The sequence below is a fragment of the Haemaphysalis longicornis genome, unplaced genomic scaffold (genome assembly GCF_048455015.1).
Source record: "Haemaphysalis longicornis isolate Haplotype H1 unplaced genomic scaffold, Haemaphysalis longicornis Haplotype H1 scaffold_15, whole genome shotgun sequence".
Classification (NCBI taxonomy): Eukaryota; Metazoa; Arthropoda; class Arachnida; order Ixodida; family Ixodidae; genus Haemaphysalis; species Haemaphysalis longicornis.
Window position 1 is genome coordinate 5,004,164 of NW_027526257.1, and position 26,252 is coordinate 5,030,415.

Here is a 26,252-nt window from a genome sequence, read left to right on the forward strand (position 1 = left end):
GGGAAGGGCGTTTTGGGAACGCGCGCACACGGGGTGGGCCAAACGCGAATGCCGTTTCGGGAATTGGTTCAAGCGGGACGGGTTCAAACGGGAATAGGTTGTTTCGGGCTACACCCGCCGGCCGCCGTCGGTATGCATTTGCTCCGCGGCCGCGAAGCGCATGGCCTGCGGTAGTTCTTTCTTTTTACCCCTCACTCCCGGTAGTTTGCAGTGAATTTCCACAGCCGGAGTGTGGTGTGACGGGAAATGGTCGGAGGAGGCGGCGGCTGCGTGAGGCCGGTGTAGGCCGCGGCGAGCTTGCCGGCCGTCTATTCGGGCCGCGCTTGGAGGCGATGTAGTAGTTTGGCTCCGTCGGGCGCGCGCGCTAGCCGGTCAATGAAGTTAAGCCCGGCCTTCCGAGTGCGTAGCTGCGCGGGCCACGCGTTGCCCTCCCTTAGCGTTTCGGCCACGGGGGAGCTTCTCGGGAGGCCGAGGCACAGTCGTATGGCGGCGGTGTGGTATCGCTCCACTTTGGCCCAGTTAGTCTTGCTGGGGGTGATAAGTGTCAGGGCGTACCGAATGTGTGACACGCCCGCGGCGTCGTATACGCGCAGCGCCCATTCCTGTGAGTATCCCCTGCCCCTGGCAACTAGGGAGCGGATGGCTCGCTGTACAGCAATGAGTTGGCCGCGGAGTTTCTACACTAGGGGCAGCCATGAAATTCGGTGCTGGATGACGCTCCCCAGGTAATTCACCTGCTTTTGCCAGGGCAAAGGGGTGTTGCCGATGTGTAGTGGTGGCGTCTGGCACGCGTTTTGAGAGTTGGGTGGTATACAAGCGCCGCGGTCTTCTCGCATGACACCTACAGGCCGAGCTGCTCCAGGCGGTTGACTATGGTGGTCAGGGTCAGCTGGGTGGTGTCGGGGGCGCGTAGGTGGTGCTTGGTTGTGGCTGTGCACCATATAGCGACATCGTCCGCGTAAATGCTTATATGAACGGGCATGTCGTTGACGTTATGGAGGTCGACTGGCAGCGAGGCGAGCGCCAGATTAAACAAGAAGGGCGAAAGGACGCTCTCCTGGGGAACACCTATGGGGATGGGCCGGTCCGAGCTGGTGCAACCGGAGAGCCGCATGCGTAGTTGCCTGCCGCGGAGGAACGCCTTCAAGTATGCACGCATCTTGCCGGCAATCTTGCAGCGGTCTGTGGCGGCGTGAATGGTTTCGTGCGGGAGGCAGTCGAAGGCTCTCCGGATGTCCAGGAGTACTGCGAAGATGACAGTTTTTGTCGCCTTTGCATGCTCGAGGGCAGAGGACAAGTCTGCGATGGAGTCCATGGCGCTGCGTTGACTGCGGAAAGCCGTCTGTTGTTCAGGGTTTAGGTTATGTTTCCGCGCATACCAATGTTGGCGGGCAAGCGCCATGGACTCCAGAATTTTAGAGGCAGCCCTCGTGAGGGAGATCGGCCTGAAGGAGGAACAGAGGTTTGGCGGCTTGTTTTTCTTCAAGATGGGTGAAATTTGTTGGAGGCCGAATTCTTCAGGGAGGGTTCCAGTAGTCCAATGATGGTTGTAGAATTCAAGGAGGCGTGAGCGCTGCCTATTGTCAAGGTTCCTAATTGCCTGGTATGTGATTCCGTCAGCCCCCGGCGCGCTTTTGCGTTTGGCGTTTTGAATGGCGCGCGCCAGCTCGGGCAGCGCGAATGGAGCCTCGAAGGCCGCCGTGACGTCGTCGGCGTATTCCCAGTGGACAACGGGGGATGGCGCGCGTGTCTCGGGAGCGGGCGTGGCGTCATTTGTTGACATGCCAGCTGCCTGGGGGTCGCTCCGTGCATTTTGCCGTGCTTTTTTGCTACCCGATGGAGAGGGCGAAAGGGGGTTGGGGTTGACCGGCGGGTGGGATAGGGCGCGCAGTAGGCGCCACACTTTCCGCTTGCGTGCCGCTCCTCGCAGTGTGGCGCATATTCCCTCCCACCTCCTTTTCGGCGTTTGTTTCGCGTGCCGGCGGAGTACCACGTCTATTCTATTGTACACCGTCCAGTCCTGCGCGGACTCGCTCGTCATGGCGCGGCGTTGCGCCTTTCACCGTGCAGCACGCAGGTTTACTAGCTTCATGTCGGGGACGGGCTGGCCCTCGTTCACCTGATGTTGGAAGGTGGAGGCGGCGAGTGCGGACGAGATGCTCTCTAGGATTGGTTCGTCGCTCTCTTCAACACAGGAGTATAAGATTTACGGTTTGATTTTGATGAAGTATTAGTGTGATACGTGTATAAATTTCTTTAGAATATCCCGGCATTTTTCGCAGCGGTGTATGGCTGGCGTGACAGCGGTGACAATTTCATGAGACCTTCATTTGAAATGGGGAAACGTAAAAAAACATGAATCAGATCACTAGGGTGCGACAATACAAAAACTACGTAAAGACACATCCAAAACACACTGCCACTGCACCAAGAGAAGAACAAATATATCTGCAAATCCACGGGCCAAACAATGCAATGACACAGCCGTTTTCAAACCGGAGTATATACAGTAGACTCTCGGTTAACGGAACTTCAGGGGGACCGAAAAATTAGCTACGTTTAACAGGAGTTCTGTTTACTAAGATAGATGTGTGACAGTACAAATTTATGTGGGTACACACTATTAATACCATTTCATGGAACAATAAGCACTTACAGGTGAATGTAGCTGATAACTTTTCAGAGAGCAAGAAAACTACAAGAGATTTAGGCACAGCATTCACAAATTTGTTTCGGCAGCAATGAGTCGCTGTGCACTACAAAATGCATTATTTTTGTTTGAGTTCTTGCAACTCCATCTTCACGGAGGCTAGAGGTCTCAATTTCACGAGTGCATGCGAGCCACGGAATTTAGAAGACGGCAACGCGGTAATGAAGCGCGAGTAGCCCCACAATCGAGACCTCATGACTAGAACAAGAACTGCGATGTTTCATTCGTTCTGCTAACACGGCGGACAACTAACGAGACGAGGCGTACGAGGACAACAAGGATAAAAAAACATAGAGCAAGAAAAAAAAAACAAGAACGAAACAGCCGAAACCGTAAAAAGCTGATTCTCATGCCAAAGGGCTTCACAAGGAGTTCCATTTCTGGTTCCGGTTTACACGGTGACGCAGAAATTTGAGTTCCGAACACCGAGAGTTATTTTACGTTATCTGAATCTAGAAATAATCAACTTTCAGGCTGCCGTTTTGTTTAAACGGCAATTACATTTAAGCGATTTCCGTTTATCGAGATTCTACTCTATATGTACATACATATGTGCGTGCGTGCTTGTGTGTGCGTGTGTGTGTGTGCTTGTGCGTGTGTGTGTACGCGTATGTGCGTGCTCGTGTGCGTGTGTGCGTGCGTGTTTGTGCGTGTGTGCGTGTCTGTGTGCGTACGCATGTGTGTGTGTGTGTGTATGCGTTTATGGAGAGAGAGAGATAGAGAGAGATAGAGAGGGGAGCGAGAAAGGGAGGGCCAGTCCCCCCAGAAAATGAAAACTTTCCACCTATGATTTCAGGCGTCAGTCCTTGTCTTTTTGATTGAATTAGTCAGACTGCTAAACTCGTAAGTGTCACAAAACCGGATAGCATCCTTCTTGGCAGTTTCAGTCTTCTGTCCTGGTAGAATGACGAAGTTTTCGCAATCGCTTGATCAGCCTACGCTTCATACTGTTGGATTGCTGCTACAATGAAGCCGCCTTGCTTGTCCGCGAGAAGTAACTTCAAATACGCGTCCTGCAAGATTTCACTTCGTCGCGCTTGCTTACTTCTGCACCGAAGTGTGCCCTAAAGTGGCGGTATACTGACTCCTTCAGAGATGCATCATTATTTTTCTTCGCTCTTGGCCTTTTCTCCTGTGCTTCACACCGAGAAGATCGATTCGCGTTTTCCCCGGTGCGGTTGTAGGCAGTCCTCCGGTCCGAGTTTTAGGGTCTCTTCCAATCCTCCTGGCACAGCTTGAATAATCAGTAGATGAATGTCCGGTTTTTTTTTTGCTGCGCTTTTTTCTTGGAAGACGGGTGAGCCCTACCTCTCAGACAAGCTCTGTGGCGGAACAGACCAACGCAGGTCCGCTCGAACGCAGGCTGGAATTTTGCGAGTGGGGTCATTTTTTCAGCGCCAGACAAACTGGCGTCTCTGTGCGCCAAGGTAACACACAACGAGACCCCAATAGTCGTGTGTGAGAAAAAGCATGAGAACCATTATCTGAAATGTACAGACCATGTGAAGTCCGAAATTCGACTTTGCGTAGGATTTGCGCTGGCCGGACTGTTAGATGCCTAAACGAGCCCCTTAGGAACATGCTTACACATATACGCACAGGAACCAGCAGAAATCATGCAGTACCCTGCAAGAAATGCGAGAAAAGTGATTGCAACAAAAGATGACTGAAACCCGCATTTTGAAACGCAATCGGGACTCTCGCTGTCGGGAAATATTGCAGACGTCACCATTCGCATTATAGAGTTTCTTAGAAAGTATGAAAATGATAATTTGCATTCGGGGTGAACAATGGTGAGCAAACCATCGATTGTAGTTTTAAAACAAGATTTGGCTTATCTCTTACTTGTGCTAGAGCAACCGATAGATAGGAGCCTTGACATTAACCGTTTGATTGTTCTGGAATTTTTGGTAGCTTCCATTCCGTACCCGAAGCATTATCTTATCCTGGAAGGGACGCATGCTTGCTGTCTGTGTCTTTCAGTGTAAATAATATCTTCTGATAGACTGTTATCCAGTTTGTTTTATTGCAGTAGTATACCACTTCTTCCGTCCTTGTCTTTGTGCTGTTTTTGGTGTTAAATTAAACGAAAACATTTTGTATCCAAAGTTTGTTGTGTTATTTCATACTTATATTTATTTCTTTATTTTTTCGAACAATCCGTTCGACTTATTACCGTTATCTACGTCATTATATAGAATTACGGTTTTACTTCAGCTTGTTTTGCCTTTTTTGTTCAAACGCGGGACGTTTTGCTCGTGGCCTGTTTCCCTATTTTTATTCGCAATTCCAACTTTATTTTCGGTGTTTACTTATTCTTAGGTAGTGCAGGAGACGTATAAAGTGCATATATTTGATATGATGAGATCATTTTGATTTTGATTTTCTTTTGTTATTTGCTCATTTTTCAAAATTTTGTTCGAGCAATTATGTACTGTTATGGCATTATAACAAATAAATACATTAAACCAGCAGTTTGGGGGCAAATACGGGGCGTTCGGTGGCCGTCAGTGCGAGGGTACACGGAAATAATGCCACGCAATCCAAATATCCGTGCCCTACCACCCTGCAAAGAATGACGACCGCCGAAGCGGGGCGCAATGCAAAAAGCGCACGAAAGAAAACATGTTTGTTCGTGATTTGCGAATTAGCATACTTCCATAATTACCTGAGTGAATCCTGCAAGGAACACGGTTTTACTTTAAGCTACAAACTTATGGGCGCACTCGTGTCATAGGCATCTTACTGTGTGTATGACAAACCAACCTAAACTGCTCGACTACGGAAGACAGCACTGGGGTCGTACCGTGTAATGAGACGTGCACGTTGATATCTCCCCGGGACCCTATGAAGGATATGTCAATGGTGTGGTGCGTTAAACCTTCCTGTGCGTGTATCGAAAGTGTTGCAGGGTCCTTTAAGGTACCCTTAAATACTTTCGATACACGCTTCCACTCTTTGCTTCGCGTCAGGAGGCACTGCGAAAGCTATAGATATCGCCAGCACGGAGCGACACTGCGTGATTTGCTCGTTGCACAAAATAGGCCTTCGGTTTTTGCTTTGTTTTGTGGCTTTATTTTTCAAGTTGCTACCAAGAAAACTTCACTGCTGCAACTGAAGAAAACCCTACGAACAGCCGCTACATCACCTATATGATGCAATTCAAGCATTCAAAGAACCTCAAAACCGGAGAGCAGCGAAAAATCTTTGCAGCGAGTTTTTAAGTTATCTGATGGGCATTCAGCAGTAATATTTGGCTTAGGTACTTTGCGACTCATCAATCTATGTACTGGGTGTGTTGGGTGACTACGTTCAGCAAGCATTAGGGTTTCAAAAATATTTTGTGAAAAATTGTAGCAGGTTTCCTTTAATGCACGCATAAAAAAGGCAGAGGGAGAAGACGCCGCGCGTTACACGAATCGGGAAAGAGGCGACGATGGTGAACAATACTTTAAAGTAGGGCGGTAACCATATTCCATGGTAACACCTTTTTGTAATGCTTGTAATATGTGGAAGCCAGCTTAAAAAGACAACGGTTATTTTTGTTAAAAAATTAGAGAGCGACTACGACAAGGACCATAGAAAGACCACAAACAGAAGCGCTCATTCTGAACTAATATTATTATAAACGTCGTCTTCTCTATTGCAAACTTTCACCGGTAGAATGCGCACAAGAAATCTACCAAAACCCTGATGAGATAGATGCAATGAAAGAGCACTTCCAGAAAAATGAGCGCCAATCCACCGGTGTATATGTAGTTGGAAAGCAAAGCATTAAACGACATCCACAACGATCAGCCATGCGACGTCACTTAAAATCGCACACGTGGCTCTACAAAGAGTAAAAACAGAGACGATCCAACGCAGCAGCTACGGCAGACAAAAAGCGGAGGGGAGCGTGTAGCGAACGGTGAGGAGGAGGGTGGCACGCGCGGCTGTGTGTCATTCACCTCACTGCCTTCACCGCACTCTTATTTCATGCTTCGCCTCCAAAAAGCGCACCCCTCCTCCACCCTCCTCTTCCCAAGACGCGTTTCATATCGCAGCTACTGGAAAGTACGTGAACGCCGTTATCATGTCTTATGCAATTCGCTATTCACACGAGGGCTTGGAATGAGCGCAAGTCGTTGAGTACACCGTCCGTGTACTCGTTGACTGCACCGTCTATCTATCCATCTCCTTTTGGGGGCGTACCTTAGTCGGTAAAACGGTGGGCTATCGCTCTGATTCTCTATTCATATCCCGGTTTGATTTCTGGCGGTGACAGTAACTTATAATTATGCTCGGAAGTTTCTGCTGACGCAGACACAAAAAGTTCCTTGGGTGGTAAAGGTACGCTGCTTTGCAGCAAAACGTTTTAGTTGTGCGAGGTGAAGAGCTTGAGCCGAGGATCGCGCGCCCAGTAAGGGCTCAAGCTCGGGACCGAGAGGCCAAAACTTGCCGCCAAAAAAGCGGGAAGTCCAGTGCGAAAGATGGGAAGAACAAGGGCACGAAACAAGGGTGACAAACAGCGTGTCGGGAAATGGCGACACGTATTTGCGAGGAACGAGCATGCAATTGGTCTGTACTGGCCATAGAGTTTCATACAATAATAACTAGAGGGGAAACTGGCGCTGGTGTCAACGCGAAAATGGCAGCGGCGCTTCCGTTTCAATGGGAATGATGGGTAGTTCTGGAACCGGATCGCGTAGTACCAAAACGGGCATCTGGCGGCGCAACTTGTGTTTTTTGACAAAAATAAAACTCTTATTGCCGGGTTATCCGTTTGCAAATTACATGGCGAACAATAAAGTTAGTGACGAAAACCCGGTTCTGTACGAAATGAAACGGTGTGTTTTACTAAGAACCAGACGCAGAGTCGATGGGGTTTGTGGAGTAGGTTTTCATTTGCCGCCAACTACAGCAAGACGAATACTTCTTTAAAACTACTTGAAAATTTCGGCGTTGGTGGTTTGCAAGAGGAATAGAAAACTTTTGTGCTCATTAAAAAAACCCATTACCTTTGTAGAAGCTACCCTTGACTGTATTAGTGACATTCATTAAACTCCATTCCTGTCAGACGCCGTTAGTGCTGGTCTACGCTGTAGGAGCCGGCGTTCGCACGAAAGGTGTGGCTGTTCCAAGCGATTCGCAACCATCGCCACCTTCGACAATACATTGCTCTGCCGAATGAGCAGCGCCGCAACTCCTAATTCGCAGACAACTTCGCCGCACAGAGCACCGTCATTTGTGTTTTCGTGCTCGCTGTGCCGGCAATGAATTGATAACACACCAAATTCGCGACTCTGGTAATAAACCATTCCACTCAGGGCGGCGTCAGTGCGCGCGTGGCATGCAGTTCAAGGAGAAACGTATTTTTGATAGCTTCTTCAGACACCCCGCGCAGGCAAATGCGTTCATGTAAATCCCAAACAAAAACGAAACTGTTTGCAATTCATAGAAACTTCCACAAGCCATCGAGCGTAAATCCGAATCCAGAAATACCCATCATGCCCACTTTGGAGCACGATCGCAGCGCCGAATTCGTCTCTAGCTGTTATTTTATGAAAATCTATGGTACTGGCGACTGGTCAAGTGATGATGGGCTCAGAAGGAAAGTTTACCAGAACTTGATCCGCAAATAATCTGTGAAAACTAAATCAGGTCTGAACGAGGTCGCGAGGGTGCAGTCTGTGGATTTCATGCAGTGGTGACTCGTGCGTCCAAGACCCTATGCAAAATGCGCCCCGCCATCTCATGTCGACTCCGGTAACTAGGTCCGCCATTTTGGTACGGTCGTTTGAAACCGAAACCAATTAGCAAAACATACAAGGCGGGCATTGACCGCTTTTGGTGATGGACTACAATGCCGGAGCATTGCTTCGTGCCGCAGTGCACGCAATGCGGAAATACCGGTCCAAATGGAGAAAAGGTACGTGAAGTTCCACGCTTTTGAACGAACTTTCTGACGCGAACTATGCCGGCGCGGGTAACCTTTGTGACACGCTGGGTGCGGTGCGCTGGGAGCGAATATTTGTCGTTGGTTCGCGAAGCGCGGGATTCCGTAGTCGCTGTCCGGATGAAAAATACAGCTGCGTTGGAGTTCTGTGGTCCAACCTTTGTATTCTAAATGAAGCCTGAGCGTGCGCCACCTATTCATGCGACTGACAGCGGCACTCGACCGGGAAAACAGTTTGCCAAAATTAGGCTGTTTCTTTACTCGTCCCTGTGACTCTGCGCCGGCTTCATTTCATTGTAAATGGTACCGCTTAGCCCCTACACGATCCTTTATCTTACCTAGGGCTGTAAACAAACTTTTCTTGTCGCACTACGCAGTCACGGCGCGGTTGAAAATTTCCTCTGTGGCGGGCGCGCATGGGAGTGTGTTGTTGGTTTATCTTACGTTGCATTTAGCCGCGTGTCGTTGCAGAAGTGGCGTACACTGTTTTATGATGATCTAACGGTGGAAAGTTCGAGCTTTTGCACTTGGTTCCCAATTTGCTGGGCTGAAAGGTTTGTTGTTATGTCAAGTTAACTTGGTGCCCATTGTCATTTCAGCCGCGATGTATTTACTGTCGAATATTTTGCGACTAAAATACACACTCACTCCTCTAGTTTGTCACATGCTGCATGCATGCCTCCGACGTAATGATAGTGGCCATTGATGTAAGTAGCTGAGACAATTTCCAAGCTTTATTCAAAAAAAAAAGAAAGAAAACGGCCAGAGTTGCATCAGGCCGCCGTGCATCAGCTTGAGTGCTTTTGCATTTTTTGTATCCACAGTTAAAATCCCAGTAAATTAAACTACTTCGCTGATTTATAGCGCGTGCAGTACAGCAAACTGTGGATATAAATGGAACAAAGGGAAGCATTCGTGCACCCCTGCATGCCGCGGTCTAGTAAACACGACGTTGCCCAGCCTCTGCGTGCTCGCGAGATGACCACGGCGAAATGTGGCATGAATGCTTGCTGGTAGCTCATAGGTGACCCTTCAGGTGCCATGCCAGTCCTTGTTTCTGTCTCTGGGGGGGGGGGGGGGGGGGGGGGCAGCACAACTGGGACAACAAACCCATTCCCAAGGCTACCAAGTTTTCTCCCAAGCGCCTGCACGGCACTTTGTTGCTGCTCGCATTGCTCCTGTACTCGACGTGCATCGAACAGACGCATTGGCAAGGGAAGAAAGGGGCCATTTTCTCGCGGGCTTCTCCGGTCAATGTCTTGGACACTCGCTGGCTTGATGCCCTGCTGTCTCGGACGTCCCCACTGTTGTGGCAGCTCAGTGCACGCAAGCTCCGGTGGCGCCTCTTAAAACCTTCGGCTTGCAAGAAAGCGAATAGGTGCACAGCAGCCAGGATGTGACTCCATGCTCCACTGCAAACCGCTGGGCACTCGCTTGCTGCCTCCACAATCGCCCCAGGGTCCGTCTCAAAGGTGAGCTCATAATAACAGCGCTACCGACACAGACAGAAAGAAGAGGGCACAAACTGTGTCGGTAGTGCTGTTATTACGAACATGTACCAACTCGCCCAGTCTTCCGTTTTAGCTTCAAAGGTGAGGCACACAACGTAGGGCCGGCCACTTTTCTTCTGGGAGCGAAAGCAGCTGCTGAGCAGGATGAGGCCCAACATGCAAGAACAGAGAGAGTAACAGTAAATAGCACGCAGGGAAGAACATGACTGGTCCGCTACAGTTTATGGTAAAGGGACAGAGCAGAAAGAAGTGGCCGCAAGTAACAGACTCAAAATGACCAGATTTTGTGTCTTGCTTAACACTGTTGCAAGGGCAATAATCTACACCTCAAACAGCAATAATGTCAAAATTGTTCGTCAAGTTTGAGCGTGCAAGTATCTCTGCATGCTTTGTTAATGCATTTTTCAAAAGAAGGAAGTTTAACATTTAAAAACCTGAGCGTGAGTAATGATACCAGTACCCGCATAATCGTGTTCGTCATAACTTAAGCAAGCAATAATATGATTATCTGGAACTCACTTCCAGAACCTTTCGATATAAAGAGGTAAACATTCGGGTTATACCGATGACCATCGAATTAAAAAAAAATGTTGTAGTTCAGTGAGTTCGAGCTAACGAGGTTTTACTGTATTATCTATTCGTGCACACCAAAAACATGCGCTTTAGAAACAAACACAACCACCCCACCGCCAAAAAAGGAGAAGAAAGACACACAAACAGATTTTTGCGGCAGAACATGCGCAATACATAATGAAAACACATACAAAAAAGAAAATTCACGGCGTATGTGCGCTTTTGTAGTTGACTTCGCCGCAAAGCGCGATTGCTTTGCGGCAAACGCGCGGGCGGACGACCGTCACGGAAAACGGCCGCAACCTTTCCGTAAACATCTTCGCCAAAAACTTATCCCGTAAATTCGATGTACAGCATTTGAAAATACCTAATCCACCCACTAGCGGTGCGGTCTGGCGATTGTCGCTTTCCTCTTTCAGGGTTACTGCAACAAAGTCGCCGCTACGCATTTGCATGGTAAACAACGGCGAACAAAGTGCTATACAAATGCTCATACCGGTTAACTCGCGTCAAGTAAAAAACAAAGAAGGATTTACTTACTGCGAGTCGCACGTGTTTGTCCGCACTGATGAAGGCGAGCAATGCGCTTCGGTGGCTAGGCGGCATGCCCTGCTCCGCTGCCGCTCGGATGGGTCTTTGGCGCGACACTCCGAGTGGTATGAGTCTTCAGACACAGTCGGCAGCGCAGACAAGTCCTTCGTCCACAATCCGCGGTCGGGAGCCGGAAAACGCCGCCCAGTTTGGGCCATACCGCCTTACCGTCACCTACTTTTCCATAGTAAACAATACGAGACTGCCCGATCGGCGCCCGCACCAATATGGCCGACGGTCTCGTTTGCATCAGTGTTGCTAGATCACCAAGCAATTTCGCATAAGGTCTATCTGCGACACAAATTTTAACAGATCAGCAGAAAGTTTAACAAATCTATCGCCTTCACTTTCTGTTAAAGTTCCTAATTTCCACAGAAAAATTATACTGCGTTTAAAAAAGATGCAAAGATACTATTTTATTGGTTATATTTATCCGCTATGAGTGCGTAAATGCTAATAAATTATTTAACCTACCACCAAGCGTAGCTAAAAATTTTGTAGCTAACGCTTTTGTAACTTAACTTAACTGCACCTTTGGACTACCACTCCTTTATATTTTAGTTCTTTTCTATTGCCATAGACTCTTTAAAAAATTCACAGCATATCCACGGGGTGAATGATGATGAGTGGGCGAAACTCCTGAGGGGGAATTATTCAACAAACCAATGGTCGGTTTCTTTTGTGTTTGTTTTTGCATTTGAATATCTTGAAGTTGTGTATGTAGCAAGGAAGACCGGAGCAATTGAAACGTCTTGTGTAAAGGGAGCTGGTGCTTTGGGTGGGGGAGTAGTTCCCCCCTCCCAGGACACAGGCTGTCCTCTCAGTGCACAATTTATGTACCAAGAAGTGTACGTCATTTGCATTCGTGTTCATGCAATGTTAGTTTTTCACTCATTTCGTATTTGCTTCATTGATAGCAAGGAGAGATGTCGTCCTGCAATGTAACGGATGGACCAAGTATGTGAACGTGGGAAAGCGTAACCACGAGTGCTTTGTACTTCCTTTTGATACAAGAGAAAATAAAAATTCCTTTGTTATCATCGGTAAAACCGTGACTCTTCAGTGAAAGTTCGCCCACTACATCTGTGTCCGAACGTAACGTCTAGAAAGTCTCGCTTAAACCGCGCGTCGGCACCTTGGGGCTTAGCTCGCCTGATGCATTTTGCAGACGCCTCACGAGCTCTCACTGCATCGGGGTCTGCCTGCCGATACGCGCGCTTTCTCGCCGCTTCCCGTTCTCTGACGTTTTGGAGATCCTCTTCGCGCCGCAGCCGTGCCGCTTCGCGTACGGCAGGGTCCTCGCGCCGTTGCCGTGACGCTTGGGCCTCTCGTTCTCGAACGCTGGGATCTTGGCGGCGTCGTCGCGCAGCCAGACGACACGCTTCGGCCTCCCGCTCTCGTACGGCAGGATCTTGGCGGCGGCGTCGCGCAGCTTCACGGAGCGCTTCTGCCTCGCGGGCTCGCACATCTGCAGCCTTATTATCGGGCGACTCCGAGCGCGCGCCAACAGCGAACGGATTTTATTACAACGCTCCCCGCCATCTAGTAAACAATCCAAGAACTAAACTAGAGGTAGCCACGCCATCTAGTAAACAATCCAAGCGCATCTTTTTATCATATACAAGTACCCCCATCTAGTAAACAATCCAAGAACTAAACTAGAGGTAGCCACGCCATCTAGTAAACAATCCAAGAACTAAACTAGAGGTGGCTACATACATGCGTCGACGATGGACAGACCCACGCCCTAAGGAGCTTCGCCACTAAAACGCTTATATAAGCAATGAAATAACCATTGCCACGCTTCCGTCTTTCCAAAGCTCTGTTTCGATAAACACCGCACATTTCTACTTGGAACGTTCGGGGCTTTATATCGCCCACCAAACAGCAGCAAATAATAGACCTCGCGAAACAAAACAGATGCGACATACTGTGCATACAGGAAACGAATATCAAATCTATTCATAATGGGGAAAAATTCGAGACTCAACATGGCCTTAAGAGCATCTTTTCTTTTCCAATGCAGAACTCCTGTGGAGTTGGCATAATAGTCTTTAAAACATCCTTCCTGGCACACAGCCACTTCACTTTTGATACTAAAGGTAGAATAACAGTTTCGGACTTCAACTGGAGTGGTGACCGATACCGCCTAATCAAAATTTATGCTCCCCCAAACCTTTCCACTGGGAAAAACCTGTTCAAAAATATATAATATCTGTTCCTCGAAAACTGGCATGTCATATGACTTGGAGATTTTAATTGTGTATTAAACCAGGATGACAGGATAGGGCCCTCACATAGAGTAGACTACCAAGGACGCGAATCAAGCAAGATAATACTTAATTTTAATTTAACTGACGCACACGTACTCCTTCACGGAACAACAGTGCAGTACACATGGCAACAAGGAAGGACGGAAAGTAGACTGGACAGTCTATACGTTAGCTCGGTTCTGGCAGACATTGTCACAGAGTGCGAAATAGTTGAAGCTGGAGCATCGCTTCCGCAAATCTCGGACCAAAGCCCTGTAGGAATTGAAATACCTAGCAAAGGAAACCCAAGTAATGATGAAGCCTGGCAGCTGGACACTCACATACTATATGACAGGACATGCAAAGCCAGCCTAAGAAACAGAATGGCAGCGTCAATCGAAGGGTGGCAAGTTAACGACTGGGACTCGTTAAAAGTGGAAAAAAAGACCCGCTGCATTGACGAGGGAAAAAAGCTCACACACAGGCAGTCAGACAAGTTAACAAACATCTTAAAACGAATAAGAATAATAGAACGAGGCAACCCTGCAACACTACTAATGCAAACCTACCTTAACGATTTAAAGCTGAGACATTCCAGATTAAGCACGCTCTACTCCATTTCTGCCAATGTTCATAGAGCCAGACAATCTCCCAGTGCCAACCCAGACGTCTTGAGGTATTAACGAAACAGACAGCTGAAAGCAGAAGCAAACAGGTCAAATCAAGCAAATCTCACACCAGAGGACATCGACAGGTTCATTTCGTACTTTCAGGAATAGACCTCTAGTGAAACAACCAGAGACATTGGCAGCATTATCTCCAGCCCCTACTTAGCAAGTCTTAAACAACTACCACATGAGGGCTTTGTACACTTAGTTGCTCCAATTACTTTAAAAGAATTAACGGAGTCAATGAAGCAACTCCACAAAGGCAAGGCGCCAGGAGTGGATGGATTGCCAGTTGAGTTTTACAGCACAATTTGTGATCTTCTTGGACCCTTCTTATGCGCAGTACTAAATAACATTCTAACAACTAACACAGTACCCCGCACCTTTAAACGAGGTAGGATTATCCTAATACCAAAAAATGCCGGGGCTTGGAACGAACCTACAAGCTGGAGCGCCATTACGCTACTGGGGACGGATTATAAATTACTCGCATCAGTACTAACAAGACGGCTACAACTTACTTTGCCGGAAGTGATAACATCGTAGCAAGCCTGCTCAGTTACAGACAGGAACTGTCAAACCTTGAACATGTTAAACAGAGACATAATAGAGTACACCAAAACGAGACAGGCTAGAGGCTGGCTCATTTCTTTAAATCAAGCACAGGCGTTTGACACAGTAGAACACAACTACATTTTCGCAACTTTAACAGCTTCGGATATCCACAACAGTTTATTATTTTATTATTAATCCTTTATTAAAACATGCAGACTGATCTAGTAGTAAACAAACAGGTAGCAACTACTCTGAGCGTAACAAGAGGTGTCCGACAAGGGTGCCCACTTTGCCCATTACTCTTCGTTTTAGCAATAGAACCGTTCTTAAAAATGTCGAAAATAACCTGCATATCCTAGGCTTACAGCTTCCAGGGAGCCATACAGTTAAAGTAACGGCGTATGCCGATGATGTTACTTTGTATCTAAGGGACGAAGATGGTTTAGCGCAAGGACTTAATGGCTTTGAGGAGTATTCTGAGTTAGCCAGTGCAAGACTAAATTGCACAAAAAGTAAAGCCCTAAGCCTAAGTTCATCAGAAAAAGAACACATATATTGCATGCCAGTTGTCACACATGTAGAAATCTTTGGAGTTCCTTACACGTCAAGCGGGGTGTCACTTAAGACATGGCACCAAGCACTTAAACAACTCAGGGAGGATGTAAACGAAGCCTTAGCTTACGACTTTCCATACGCGGTTAGAAGGTATCTGGCACTAAACTTTTTTACAGGGAAAGTATGGTACATAGCAGGGACAGCTGCCCTTCCTCGATACATAGCTGTTAAAATTTCATCTGAAGTATTGCGCCTTTTCTGGTCGTATAAAACAGCCCTGGTCAAAACGGGGAAACTGGGCCTGCCCATACAATTCGGGGGGTGGAACATCCCCTCCATAACCAATTATGCCGTGACCTATGCTTTGAAAAGTGTTCTTAGGGTCCTTGATCTACAGACGGGGCATCGAGCAAGGCAGCTCAGTATATTTCTTGGGAGCGCAAGCTAGGTTATTTCTCCAGCACACTCCGGATGGGCCCAAGGCAACTCAGCCAACCCCCTTTTACACCAAAGTAATAGCGGCATATAAGAAACTAACTACACAGAATTCACAAAGGGAAATAGAAGATATGAGGAACATAGAACTGGGACAGAAACTAGATGATTCGAGCTCTGAAAACCTAGATGAGAAACGAGACAACTTTCCCTGGCGCACGGTGATCAATGCAAATGTACCGGGTGAAGCCCAGGACGTAACATGGAAGTATGGGTGGTCAGTCTTGCAGACGAGAACTGTCTTAAGGAGATGGGGTACAACAACAACAGACAAGGGTGTGCACTGTAATAAGAATGAGAAAAATGAACACGCAATGATCCAATCCACAGTGGCCAAAACATTTTGGTTCATAGTGAGCAGGACATATAGACAACTCTGCATTCGGGACTTCCTGGGGGGCAGACGGTTCCCAAGAAACCCTCTAGCAGTGCTTATCATAACGATTGGTTTTTATCTACGATGGTTGAACAGGTATACTACTGTCAAGCAATCGCGCCCCCGAAATAACCACTAGAATTTACTGAGCCACATGCACACAAAACTAACAGAAATCCTGGAAGCAGAGCTCTTCTTCTTAGGGGAAGAAGATTTCTTGAGAAAATGGTCTTGTCCTTTCATTAAGGTTCAAAACGGGAGAGTGCACCTGAGTTGCACTCCAATACACAGATAACACTGTACGGGAACATAAAGGGAGGCTTATAAAAACGGGTGCGCCTGAGCCGCACTCTATTACATGGGCTACATTTCATGGAAATATAACGGGAGGCTCATAAAAGTGAGTGTACTTGAGTTGCACTCCAATAACGTATGGGTCAAGTTTACGGGAACATAAGGGGAGGCTTTTAAAAGGCGTAAGCGCCTCGAGCGGGGAGACTTTCCTCCCGCACCTGTGCACTTGGCGCATCACTCCACTTCAAAGTGAGCGGGCTCGCAAGTGTAAGCCGTGTACTTCCGTTTTTACAAGTGTAAGCCATGTGGTTCGGATGTAAACCGCGTGATTGTGTTGCTACTGCCAAAGGTAGTCCCAATTGCATTCTGTAAACAGAGGTCATGTTCTGAGTATTCAATAAGTTTTGTGTCACCAAATGGGAAGGTGGGCCAAATAAGTGTATGTGGTACAGTCAACAAACCAATTCTCGGTTTCTTTTTTATTTGTTCTTGCATTTGAATGTTTTGTAGTTTCGTATGTAGCATGGAAGACCCCGAGTAAATGAAACGTCTTGTGTAAAGGGAGCTGGTGCCTGGGGTAGGGCAGTAGTCCCCCCCTCCCAGGACACAGGCTGTGCTCTGAGTGCACAATTTATGTACCAAGAAGTGTACGTCATTTGCATTCGTGTTCATGCCTTGTTAGTTCTTGACTCTTTTCGTATCTGCTTTGTTAATAGCAAGGCGAGATGTCGTCCTGGAATGTAACGGACGGACGGAGTATGTGAACGTGGAAAAGCGTAACCACGAGTGTTTTCTACCTGCTTTTGTTACAGGAGAAAAATAAAAATTCCTTTGCCATCGTACAATTTGTCATTTCTAATGGCTTCGTGCCGTTTAGACTTGTATATTGTTAAATGCGAACATGTTCAAAGAAATTTGGCTCGCACCCATGCGGTGATTTTGGCTGGGCTGCAGAGCTGTAAACGAAATCCAGAACGTTCCCAATGCGACGTTACTTGAATTCACAGACATCATTCTACAAAGAGTGAAACCAGAGACTCTGGTAGCCGTTAGCTATGTTTCGTGGGGTCGGCTTCTGCATAATCAAATGACCGAACGCTGCAGCAACCGATAAGGCAGAGAGCACCGTCTGGCGAAGGGTGGGGAGCGGAACGCGGGGATATGGCGTCACCTCTTTCCCTGTGTGCCCCTCACTCTTGTTTCATGCGTCGCCGCCAAGAAGCACCCTCCTGCTCACCGAACGCTGTTTCGTTTGCCGCAAATTGACAGCACATGAACGGCGTTACTATACATTATGCGGTTTGCACTTCACACGAGGGCTTTGAAAGAGAGCGGATGGTAGACCTGCCGCTGGCTCGTTCAGTGCAACGTGTGTCTCCCTGCATTGTCGTGTGGGCGCAGGGAATAGGTAAGACGTTGGGCTTCGCCCCGTTTCTGTATTCGTGTCCCCCCCCATATTTGTATCCCATTCCTGATTGCACATAGAAAGGAGGAACTATGGTAAACCATTCGCATATGCAATTTAGAAAAATAAACTACGCCAAAGGGGGTCGCTTCAATTCCGGAAGAACGTAAAACTTTACGTAAATACCACTAGTCCGAGTCCTGCCACTTTCCCATTCCAAAGAAAAACAGCGAAAAGACGATGCAACTTATTCATGCAAATACTAGAGCAGTGAATAGCTTGCATCACGAACCCCATTTTCCTGACGAAGTACCAAGTTGGATACAGTGGCCCTTGCGAAGAGAATGCGTGGCCACACGAGTTTGTGGTTTTATCGCGCAGCTTTTGTGTTTCGTCCAGCCACTACATTGCTGTGCCGATAACTGGTCACCGGTGCCCCCAGATGCCACTAAGGCGTGGTGGTCCAATTTTCGCGCTTAACAGCAGTCGGTGTCGACTCCCAGTTTTTGTGCAAAAATCCGGCACACTTCAATTTCACTGAGCTTCGGGTGAAGTCACGCAATCATTTGGTTATCGTTACGGCTCTACTCACACTTTGTGCACAATGTGGTCACATCATCAGTTTACGTGAACAACTTTACTTCGCTTGCATGCAACAAAAACCTCGTTCACAACTGCCGTCTGTAATTTTTCAACAAAACGTTTCTAGAAAAATACAAAACAATGGGGAAGCATGGCACCCTTGCTTTACTGTAAACAGAACTGGAATGTACAGTGCGGTACACTGTTCAAGAGAAACGGCCGGCACGTGGCCGCAGCGCTGCCTAAAGTTCCGCTGCCTAAAAGTGGCCAGAATCAGATAGCTGGCAAATGCGCACTGACCGCATTTGGCCGCACAAACAGTATTTGACCGCAAAAACCGTATTTCACCGCATAAACAGTATTGGGCCCAAAGGGCATCCCTGGTTCAGTCCTCGATGGGTGTTTATCTGCTGTGCGCATTTCTTCCATTTCCATGTCAGGTGCACTATATCATCTTTATAGATTGCTATAAGAAGCAGTATTAACTATTCATCTAAACCCTAGACTTTTAGCGCCCCCCAGGAGTTATCTGTTTACGTTGTCATATTCCCCATTATTGTCATGGAAATAAGTTTATAAAGTGAGGGAATACTACCGCACGCGCCAACAGGAAAATGTAGTACGATGGAATTCGATAGTCGGTTGGTGTTTCGTCCACGGCCACACACCTCTAATTCATGGTACCTTTTCCTCAGCTCTATAGAGTAGTCACGCTACAAAGGAATGCATTAATGCGTATTCTTCTTTGCGAGGTACCCCGAAGCCCAGGAACAGTGTAAAGTTTTTCATTTGCGCACAAGCGCATTATTTGCGGAGTTACTGCATTTTATAATTTATTAGCGTAAATACAGACAATTCTTCTAACATAAATAAAACAAATAATATTGTCACGAAGCTAGAGACGACGCAGTTGTCTTCAAGGAAAACACGTTTATTGGAGCGCACTTGTGCTCCCCTAACAAACTCAAATAATACATGGGCGGCGAAGCAGCAGTCAGCAAAGTGACGTGCTCAAGCAAGCGTCGGAGATCCAATGCCACGGCGTCTGCTCTGCAGGCTTTTATCTTTCGGCGCAAGTGTTCCTGAAACCATCGATTCACATCCAGAACATCGTAAATCACAGACGATTATTCTGGGCTAGCGACGTTAGGACGAAACAGTGTGCTTATCAGAATGTGATAGCCTGTGCGGCATGAAAGTAAAGAATGAAAGACGCGCTTCGTTTAGAACGCAGATAACACAGCCAGGCGTGGCCAGGCAGTAAAAACAAACAAACAAACAAACAAACCCATACATGGTTCGCGGCATTACCCCCCCCCTCTAAGAGTGCATCGACCCGATGCTAAAATAAAAGACAGTCCGAACAAACAACAAAAAAGTCCGTCATCTTGCATACTAAGGTTTCAAGCGAACCACGTGGAAGACCTCAGGCCGCGTGCGTCGTCTTGATGTTCCGGAATCACCATCGGGGATCACCGCGTAGGTAAGTTAGCCGACACGTCGTAGAATCTGGTACGGTCCGAAATACCGTCGCAGAAGCTTCCCACTTAGTCCGCGCCGACGGATGGGAGTCCAAACCCACACACGATCCCCAGGGTGGTACTCGGCGTCTCGGCGTCAGAGGTTGTAGCGTCCGGCATCCACCAGCTGCTGGTCTGTTGTACGAACTCGAGCCAGCTGGCGGGCCTCCTCCCCACGTTGAAGGTATCCTTGGAAGTCGGCGTTGAGTTCGTCGGCTTCTACGTGCGGAAGCATGGCGTCGAGCATCGTAGTCGGCTGTATTCCGTAGACAAGCTCGAACGGCGTCATCTGCGTAGTTTCCTGGATAGCCGTGTTGTACGCAAAGGTGACATACGGGATCACTTCGTCCCAAGTCTTATGTTCAACGTCGACGTACATTGACAGCATATCCGCGATTGTCTTGTTCAGGCGTTCCGTTAGTCCGTTAGTTTGGGTGTGTTACGCCGTCGTTCTGCGGTGATCCGTGTTGCTGTACCATAATATCCCTTGCATCAGCTCCACAGTGAAGGCCGTTCCACGGTCCTTGATTAGGACTTGTGGGGCTCCATGTCGCAGCACAACTTGGCTTATAAAGAACTTTGCGACTTCTTGTGCAGTCCCTCTCGGAAAAGCGGCGGTCTCTGCGTAGCGAGTCATGTAGTCTGTCGCTACAACAATCGACTTGTTCTCGGATCGGGATATTACGGAACGGGCCCAGAATGTCCATTCCAATCTGTTGGAAGGGCCTAGATGGGACGCCGATCGCCTAGAGAAGTCCGGCGGGTCTCGTCGGTGGCGTTTTTCGTCGCTGGCAGTCACGGCAGCTTCGGACGTAGTGGATGACGTCGGATGCAAGGCGGGGGCACTAGTACTTCATCTTGATTTTTCTAATTGGGTGAGCTGTGTCCGGAAGACAGGTCGTCGTGGCAGGCTTCTAAAATTTCGTCACGAAGATCTGCCGGGATGACAAGAAGATAATTCGCTCTCGTACCGGGGCTGAAGTTCTTCACGAGGACGGAGTTTTTCAGGCTGAATGCAGGTAAGTTGCGTTTGAAGGCCCTGGGCACGGCGACGGTGCATCCTTGGAAGTCGATCATCACGCGTAGGTCGGGGTCGGCACGCTGCTGGGCGGCCAGGTCGCTCTCAGTCACGACTCTGAAGAAATAGCTGTCTTCATCGGAGTCTTGTGGTGGTGGGTCGACTGGGGCACGGGACGGGCAGTCGGCATCGGAGTGTTTCCTCCCGGAGTTATAGACTACTGTAACGTCGAATTCTTGCAGGCGCAAGCTCCACCTACCAAGACGGCCAGAGGGGTCCTTCAAATTGGCGAGCCAACACAGCGCATGGTGGTCGGTCACACCCTAAATAGTCTTCCATACACGTATGGACGAAATTTTGAAATGGCCCATACAATCGCGAGGCACTCTTTCTCAAAGGCTGAGTAGTTTCTTTCTTCCTTGGACAGATCACGGCTGGCATAGGCGATTACTTTCTCGCACCCACTTTGCTTTTGTACGAGGACGGCACCCAAGCCCGTTTCACTGGCGTTCGTGTGCATTTCCGTTTCGGCGTTTTCGTCGAAATGCGGGAGAACAGGCGGGCTTTGCAGGCATTGTTGCAGCTCGCAGAAAGCTGTTTCTTGCGCATTTTCCCAGCTGAAAGGGGTGCTATCTTTCGTAAAGTGGATGAGTGACTCTGCAATGCGGGCGAAGCTTGTGACGAAGCGCCTGTAGTATGCGCATAGTCCGAGAAATCTCCGCACGCCCTTCTTATCTTTCGGTCTTGGGAAGTTCGCTATGGCCGAAGTTTTCGCCGGATCCGGCTGGACTCTCGCACCGTTTACGACGTACCCCAAAAACTTGAGTTCCTCGTACGCGAAGCGGCACTTTTGAGGCTTCGACATTAACCCCGACGTACGGATGGCCTCGAGTACAGACTGCAACCTTGCAAGATGTTCATCGAAAGTCCGGGCGAATACCACAACGTCGCCAAAGCATACGAATAACGTGTCCCACTTCAGGCCAGCTAGCACAGGGTCCATGACCCTTTGAAACGTTGCGGGCGCTGTGCACAGCCCAAACGGCATCACCTTGAACTCGTATAGACCGTCCGGGCTTATAAATGCAGTCTTCTCTCGGTCGCTCTCGTCCACTTCAATTTGCCAGTAGCCGGTCTTCAGATCCATCGATGAGAAGTAATTCGGGTGGCGTCGTCGATTCGTGGCAGGGGTACAAGTCCTTTTTGGTGAATTTTGTTCAGTATCCGGTGGTCAACGCGGAACCTTAAAGTGCCGTCTTTTTTCTTCACGAGTACGACCGCCGCATCCCACGGACTTTTAGATGGCGGTATTATGTCGTGCTGAGCATGTCGTCTACTTGACTCCGGATGGCTTTCTGCTCGTGTGAAGAGACGCGGTACGGTGACTGTCGGGTAGGTCGGGCTCCATCTTCGGTTATTATTCGGTGCTTTGCTAGAGGTGTCTCACGTAGTTTTGAGTTCGACGAAAAACACTCTCTGTAGCGATGAAGCAAATCCAATAATTTCTTCCGTTCTTGCGGTAACGCCGGATTCACGTCGAAGGTATTCGGAAGCTTGAAGGTATCTTCCGGTGCGCGTTCAAAGTCGGCAACCGCGATCACGTCACTTGCTTCTTGCGTTTCTTCGAGGAACGCAATTGCAGCGCCCTTGTTTAAATGCTGGTATTCCTCACTGAAATTAGTGACCAAAACTTGGCATTGGCGTTGCGTAAAGCCCACAATCCCTCTTGCAACGAAGACACCGCGATCGGGGAGCAACCTTTCGTCACTCTCTACGATAGCGTCGACGTCAGGAACAGCATCTTCACAGTAGACGGTGATCATCCAGCTTGCGCGCGGTGGCAGAGTGAAATGATCATCGGCGATCCTTAAAGCAGCACAGTGTTCGGGGTTCGGTTCCGGCGTCATGAAGTGATCGGAGGAAAAAGTTATGGACTTGGTCTGTAGATCAATTATTGCGCCGTTGTCCGACAAAAAGTTCATTCCAAGAATTGCGTCGCAAGAGCAGTTGGGCAAAATGACGAACGCCGCAGGTTACGTTGCGCCCTCTATGGTGACGCGCGATGTGCACGTTCCACTTGGCGTCACGAGGTGGCCTCCGGCTCTGCGAATGTGCGGACCGTCCAATCTTGTCATAACTTTCTTCAGCTTAGACGCAAAAGGTCCGCTCATGACTGAGTAGTCGGCTCCCATGTCTATGAGGGTGACTACTTCGAAGCCGTCGATGGACATCTGAACGTCGGACGCTGCCTTCTTCGAGTTCCGGGTGCGTCGTGGCGTCGTATCTCGGCTTCCGCGTGTTGACGGTCGGGCACTGTGCGTCGTGGTCTTCGTTGTATTCTCACCGGCAGGTTTGGTCATGTCGGGTACGCGTCGCGCCGTTTTGCTGTCGGCGTCGTCGGGAGTCACGTCAGGGTTAGATTGGGTCGTCGGGGTCGGGGCATGTCGTGATTGAGGGTCTTCAGCGAGTTGCTGCGTCATTGGAGGGTTTTCAGTTTTTCGCCGTTGTCAAACTTTACCTCCCGAAGTTGCTGCTTTTAGTTTCCCCCGCGTGGGCTGGGGGACCTTCCACTTGCGAAATCAGCATTGCTACGGCGGTTGGGCGACTGGTATGGGTAGGGCGACGGCGATCCGTTGAAGCGGGCTGGGCCTCGGTTAGTGTTGGACAGGTATTCGTCGATCTCAGTAGCGCGCTGGCCGGGTCGGGGTCGTGGGGCGTCGACGGAGAAACCACGCAGTCCGAGTCTCCTGTACGGGCAGCGACGATAGATGTTATCGGCCTTTCCGCAGTGGTAGCACAGCGGACTATTATCGGCGGTTCGCCATACGTCCGCTTTCCTCGGCGCCTGGTTTTGGGCTGCAGGGGATCGGGCGGGGGACAGTGGACGACGGCACGGCGGGACTTCTTGATGACGGGTTGGAGCAGGGCGGGGTCGTGGAACAGCCGCGGAGTAGGTCATAGCTTGATGCTCACGTGGTACTTCGGAAGGCGTAGAAGCCCCCAAAGCGAGTTGAATTTCTTCCCGGATCACGTCGCTCATAGAGGTTACCTGGGGTTGTGGCGTTGTTGGGAAGAGTTTCCGCAGTTCTTCCCTGACGACAGCGCGGATTGTCTCGCGTAGAGTGTCAGAGCTAAGAGCCCCGGCATCGATCGTGTCCGCAACTACCGCATTGATGGGACGGTCGAACTGCCTCGTGCGAATTTCCAACGTCTTCTCCATGGCGGCTGCTTCGGTCACCAATTCGGCCATCGATTTGGGAGGGTTGCGGACAAAGCAAGCAAAAAGTTGTTGCTTTACTCCTCGCATCAGAAACCTCAGTTTCTTTTCTTCCGTCATATCCGGGTCCGCACGACAAAATAGTCGCTTCATTTCCTCAACGAAGATTACGACTCCTTCGTTCGGGTGTTGCGTTCGAGTTTCCATTAAAAGCGCAGCTCGTTCTTTTCTCACCACGGTCCTGAAGGTCCTAAGAAACTCGCTTTTGAATTGCGTCCAGTCGGTCAAGGCGCTCTCGTGGTTCTCGAACCAAGTTCGAGCTGCATCCTCCAAGTAAAAGAAAACATACCTGAAGTTTTCTTCATCCTCCCACCTGTTGAAGATCCGCACGCGCTCCTGCTTCTCCAACCATTCATCCGGGTCTTCAGTGGGGGCACCTCGGAAAGTTGGCGGTTCCTGGGGCTGCTGCACCAGGATTGGCGACGTTGGTTCTTGCACCATGGTGGTGGTTGCAGCAGTCGTTGTCTTGGGTCTTTCTGGCAGGAGGCTGAACTCGGGCGGCAATCCTTGCAGTCGGAGGCTGGCTCTAGCTGGACTGGGCTGGCGGCTTGCAGAGGTCGCCGTAAAGGTTGGTACCCAGCACCTCCACCAGATGTCACGAAGCCAGAGACGACGCAGTTGTCTTGAAGGAAAACACGTTTATTGGAGCGAACTTGTGCTCCCTTAACAACTCAAATATTACACGGGCGGCGAAGCAGCAGTCAGCAAAGTGACGTACTCAAGCGAGCGTCGGAGATCGAATACCACGGCGCCCGCTCAGCAGGGTTTATCTTTCGGCGCAAGTGTTTCTGGAACCGTCGATTCACATCCAGAACATTGTAGATCACAGACGAAGATTCTGGGCTAGCGAAGTTAGGACGAAACAGTGTTCTTATCAGAATGTGATAGCCCGTGCGGCATGAAAGTAAGGAATGAAAGACGCGGTTCGTTTGGAACGCAGATAACACAGCCAGGCGTGGCTAGGCAGTAAAAACAAACAATAAATAAACAAACCCATACATGGCTCGCGGCAATATATAAAAAAATAGGAAAATAAAAAAATAAGAAAGCGAAATCACAAAGCACTAGGCAAAGCAAACATGTTGCACAGCTTTCCCTTACAAATTATTGAAAGCGGTCATACCGTGTGATGCTGGAATGAGGACCGCACCCCACATTACGATGCTCGTAATAAAGTTTCTTTCCCTCTCTCTCTATCTTTCTCTTTTTTGCGTTCGCGCAGAATTCCCACATCAAAAAGCAGCGCCTGCCATGCAATACGAGTCGGATCTCTTAAATAATGCATATTTCGTGAAATAAAGGCGCTATAATAGTGAAACTGTTCATGATTGGCGAAAAACTTACTTTTTAACCCAACCTAATTGTGTTTGATTCACAATGAAGAGAAGCTGCACCAGATTGTCCCGAAATATTTCGCATTTTCGTGAATTTCTGCACATATCACTCCTGAGCTCGCGTTTGTGACGTATAAATTCTCACGGTGTGATAATGACCTGGTCCATCTGTGAAATAGCACACCAAATGGACATAGCCGAGTATTGTTGCACGTAGCACGCAGTTGAAAAGTGTTTCTAAGGAACCATCACAGTGTCCAATAAATCAGTTCGTTTATGTTTTAGAAGTACATAAATGTTCTGCCACCTGCAGTTCCAGTCCAAGGCCGCCGTGTCGAGTCTGCTAAAGCAGTATGCGTATTAGTCGCGAAAGTGATCGGCTGCGGCGCCTTGCACGGGGCAGCTTGAGTAATCTTGGTGACGGTATTGGCAACGCCACGCACTCCGAGCCCCCATACATAAGTTGTGATCAACCGTGACGATGTGTTTTAAGGTGAAGTGTAGAAACCTCAAAAGGTGGCCGTCCAAGCCCAGGTGAAGCTCCGGCGGATGGGCTCCATGTCTGTTTACCAGGAAAGGAGCTTCGGGACCTCTTCAG

The 26,252-nt window shown here is 48.8% G+C and overlaps 1 protein-coding gene across 1 annotated transcript; it reads right to left on the reverse strand.

Moving 5' to 3' along the window:
• Positions 1–2,059: 2,059 nt before the first annotated feature.
• Positions 2,060–24,761, reverse strand: LOC144165829 (uncharacterized). Its single transcript, XM_077695604.1, has 2 exons — positions 23,871–24,761; positions 2,060–2,119 (listed from the first exon to the last, which is right to left on the reverse strand). The coding sequence occupies exons 1-2, from the start codon at positions 24,759–24,761 to the stop codon at positions 2,060–2,062; spliced, it is 951 nt and encodes a 316-aa protein (XP_077551730.1).
• Positions 24,762–26,252: the final 1,491 nt, after the last annotated feature.